The sequence below is a fragment of the Coregonus clupeaformis genome, chromosome 17, assembly GCF_020615455.1.
Source record: "Coregonus clupeaformis isolate EN_2021a chromosome 17, ASM2061545v1, whole genome shotgun sequence".
In the NCBI taxonomy this organism is placed as follows: Eukaryota; Metazoa; Chordata; class Actinopteri; order Salmoniformes; family Salmonidae; genus Coregonus; species Coregonus clupeaformis.
In genome coordinates, this window is record NC_059208.1 from 63,876,256 (window position 1) to 63,879,870 (window position 3,615).

Here is a 3,615-nt window from a genome sequence, read left to right on the forward strand (position 1 = left end):
ACTTTGTCATCACCTATGATTGTTTACAGCGCTGCTGTAGGCTACTTTACAGAGCTGCTGTAGGCTACTTTAAGGAGCTGCTGTAGGCTACTTGACAGAACTGCTGTAGGCTGCTTTAAGGAGCTGCTGTAGGCTACTTTACAGAGCTGCTGTAGGCTACTTGACAGAACTGCTGTAGGCTGCTTTAAGGAGCTGCTGTAGGCTACTTTAAGGAGCTGCTGTAGGCAACTTTAAGGAGCTGCTGTAGGCTACTTTAAGGATCTGCTGTAGGCTACTTTAAGGAGCTGCTGTAGGCTGCTTTAAGGAGCTGCTGTAGGCTACTTTAAGGAGCTGCTGTAGGCTCCTTTAAGGAGCTGCTGTAGGCAACTTTAAGGAGCTGCTGTAGGCTACTTTAAGGAGCTGCTGTAGGCAACTTTAAGGATCTGCTGTAGGCTACTTTACAGAACTGCTGTAGGCTACTTTAAGGAGCTGCTGTAGGCTACTTTAAGGAGCTGCTGTAGGCTACTTTAAGGAGCTGCTGTAGGCTACTTTAAGGAGCTGCTGTAGGCTACTTTAAGGATCTGCTGTAGGCTACTTTAAGGATCTGCTGTAGGCTACTTTACAGAGCTGCTGTAGGCTACTTTACAGAACTGCTGTAGGCTATTTTAAGGAGCTGCTGTAGACTACATTAAGGAGCTGCTGTAGGCAACTTTACAGAGCTGCTGTAGACTACATTAAGGAGCTGCTGTAGGCTACTTTACAGAACTGCTGTAGGCTATTTTAAGGAGCTGCTGTAGGCTACTTTATAGAGTTGCTGTAGGCTACTTTAAGGAGCTGCTGTAGGCTACTTTATAGAGTTGCTGTAGGCTACTTTACAGAACTGCTGTAGGCTACTTTAAGGAGTTGCTGTAGGCTACTTTAAGGAGCTGCTGTAGGCTACTTTAAGGAGCTGCTGTAGGCTACTTTAAGGAGCTGCTATAGGCTACTTTAAGGAGCTTCTGTAGGCTACTTTAAGGAGCTGCTATAGGCTACTTTAAGGAGCTGCTGTAGGCTACTTTACAGAACTGCACTGAGACCAAACCCCCATGGTGAGACCACACCCCCATGGGATGTTTCAGCCGCTAAAACTGCACAATGCGTTCTCAAAAGTTGTACTTAAAATTTTAATTTTACATAACTAAATAATACATATCAGTGAAGACAATACAAATCATATAACAATGAGAGAAAGAATAGGCTATTATTGCATCAAATGCAAAGTGATGACAAAGTTACATAAATGTATATAAATCAAAAATCCAGCACTTTGTTGATATATTATATGACATGTAAAAACATACCGAGCAGATGATGAGCAGAAGAAGAGTAATTCTGGTGATAATTCCCTCACACATTGTTTGCGTCGTATATTTCAACAGCGTGCGCATTCAGTCCAACACGTTTGTTTTCGTTCAGTGAGACAGACACACAGACAGGAGTTTCCCCTTTTCTCTCACTCGGTAGTCGTTCGTTGACTCGCTGCAGGGCTCCACTGAGGCATGGACAAGAGAACCCCTACTTTAAATACACCGCGAGGCGGGGTGTAGCCCAGGAAACAAGAGTTATGCCACGCGACCCAAAGGGGTCAAAATATTCAAATTCCAGATGGCTTTCTTTTTCCTAATTCCTGAGAGGAGAGCTGTTTTTAGACAGGCATCACCCTCAATCAACCTACTGTTTCAGCCAGGTGGGGGTTTTTTACGTCCTAAATCATGAACAGACAAGAATGTTTGTGAGTCTAATTTGACATGGACTAAAGGAGAACATTGTTCATTTTGGCCACCATTCAGACCAAAAATAGCCTACATCAACTTCACTGTGATTATGAAGTTGGAATTAAAATGCATGGATATTGGGGAAGGATTATTATGTAATAGCCAGGGGTAATAACATGATAAAGATTGCGTCCCATAGGGCTCTGGTTAAAAAGTAGTGTACTACTTTATGTAGGGTATAGGCCGTCATTTGAGATGCACACAAAGTATCAATGTTGTTCACATGATATAAACCTTAAATAACACACTGAGACCAGCCTAATAGTAACTGTCAACAGGTGATTACAGGTGAAATGCTGCACAGACACACAGCAACAGGGAATGGTCACCTATTTAGAAGAGGGCATCGCTCACTGTCTGCCAATGTCTGATCTGTAACGTAAATCATTGTCATTTGTCATCTTGGTCTTTTCCCACACTGTGCCTCTCCTCTTGTACCTTTCTTAGAGGGAGTCTACAGATAGCGCCGGGGTCAGGGGTCTGTACCTTTCTTAGAGGGAGTCTACAGATGGCGCCAGGGCCAGGGGTCTGTACCTTTCTTAGAGGGAGTCTACAGATGGCGCCAGGGCCAGGGGTCTGTACCTTTCTTAGAGGGAGTCTACAGATGGCGCCAGGGCCAGGGGTCTGTACCTTTCTTAGAGGGAGTCTACAGATAGCACCAGGGCCAGGGGACTGTATCTTTCTTAGAGGGAGTCTACAGATAGCGCCGGGGTCAGGGGTCTGTATCTTTCTTAGAGGGAGTCTACAGATGGCACCAGGGTCAGGGGTCTGTACCTTTCTTAGAGGGAGTCTACAGATGGCGCCAGGGTCAGGGGTCTGTACCTTTCTTAGAGGGAGTCTACAGATAGCGCCGGGGTCAGGGGTCTGTATCTTTCTTAGAGGGAGTCTACAGATGGCACCAGGGTCAGGGGTCTGTACCTTTCTTAGAGGGAGTCTACAGATGGTGCCAGGGCCAGGGGTCTGTACCTTTCTTAGAGGTAGTCTACAGATAGCGCCGGGGCCACAGAGGTCTTTTGTATGAATAGGAAGTGAGGCTTTAGTCAAGGTAGCTTATAGTTTGAAGAAGAGCATCAGTTTAAGCATAGAGGACAAACATGGGACGTTCAACTCCAAGACAAACACTATGCAACAGCTATCGTTTTGAGAGTTCTTAGAGAGAGAGAGGGAGGGAGAGAGAGCGAGAGACAGAGAAAGAGAGAGATGATATGAAAGATTGCCAGTACAGAGTAATGCTCAGGTGTTTCTAACCACCAGAGGGGAGATGTCTGTCATGACATCCTATGTAAATGAACCATGAGCGCATTAAAACCCACTGTAGAGGATAAAACGGTCTGTCATGTCCTCACATAGTAGTAAAAACAGGGTGATTGAAAGTCAAGAACAGCCTGTCCACTCCACTCCTCACTTGTCAGGTGTTAAATAGGAAACACACACGGGGAAGGGGAATAGGAAACACACACGGGGAAGGGGAATAGGAAACACACACGGGGAAGGGAAATAGGAAACACACACGGGGAAGGGGAATAGGAAACACACATGGGGAAGGGAAATAGGAAACACACACGGGGAAGGGGAATAGGAAACACACACGGGGAAGGGAAATAGGAAACACACACGGGGAAGGGAAATAGGAAACACACACGGGGAAGGGGAATAGGAAACACACACGGGGAAGGGGAATAGGAAACACACACGGGGAAGGGGAATAGGAAACACACACGGGGAAGGGGAATAGGAAACACACACGGGGAAGGGGAATAGGAAACACACACGGGGAAGGGGAATAGGAAACACACACAGGGAAGGGGAATAGGAAACACAC

The 3,615-nt window shown here is 46.0% G+C and overlaps 1 protein-coding gene across 2 annotated transcripts in view; it reads right to left on the reverse strand.

Moving 5' to 3' along the window:
- LOC121586801 (CCN family member 2-like) overlaps window positions 1–1,494 on the reverse strand; it is a 6,213-nt gene extending 4,719 nt beyond the window's left edge. For both annotated transcript variants that reach the window (XM_041903797.2, XM_041903796.2), the window contains exon 1: window positions 1,320–1,494. In XM_041903797.2, the coding sequence (XP_041759731.1) occupies window positions 1,320–1,406 (87 nt within the window). In that variant the 5' untranslated portion in view covers window positions 1,407–1,494. The remainder of the gene's footprint in view (window positions 1–1,319) is intronic.
- Between the last annotated feature and the right edge of the window lie 2,121 nt (window positions 1,495–3,615).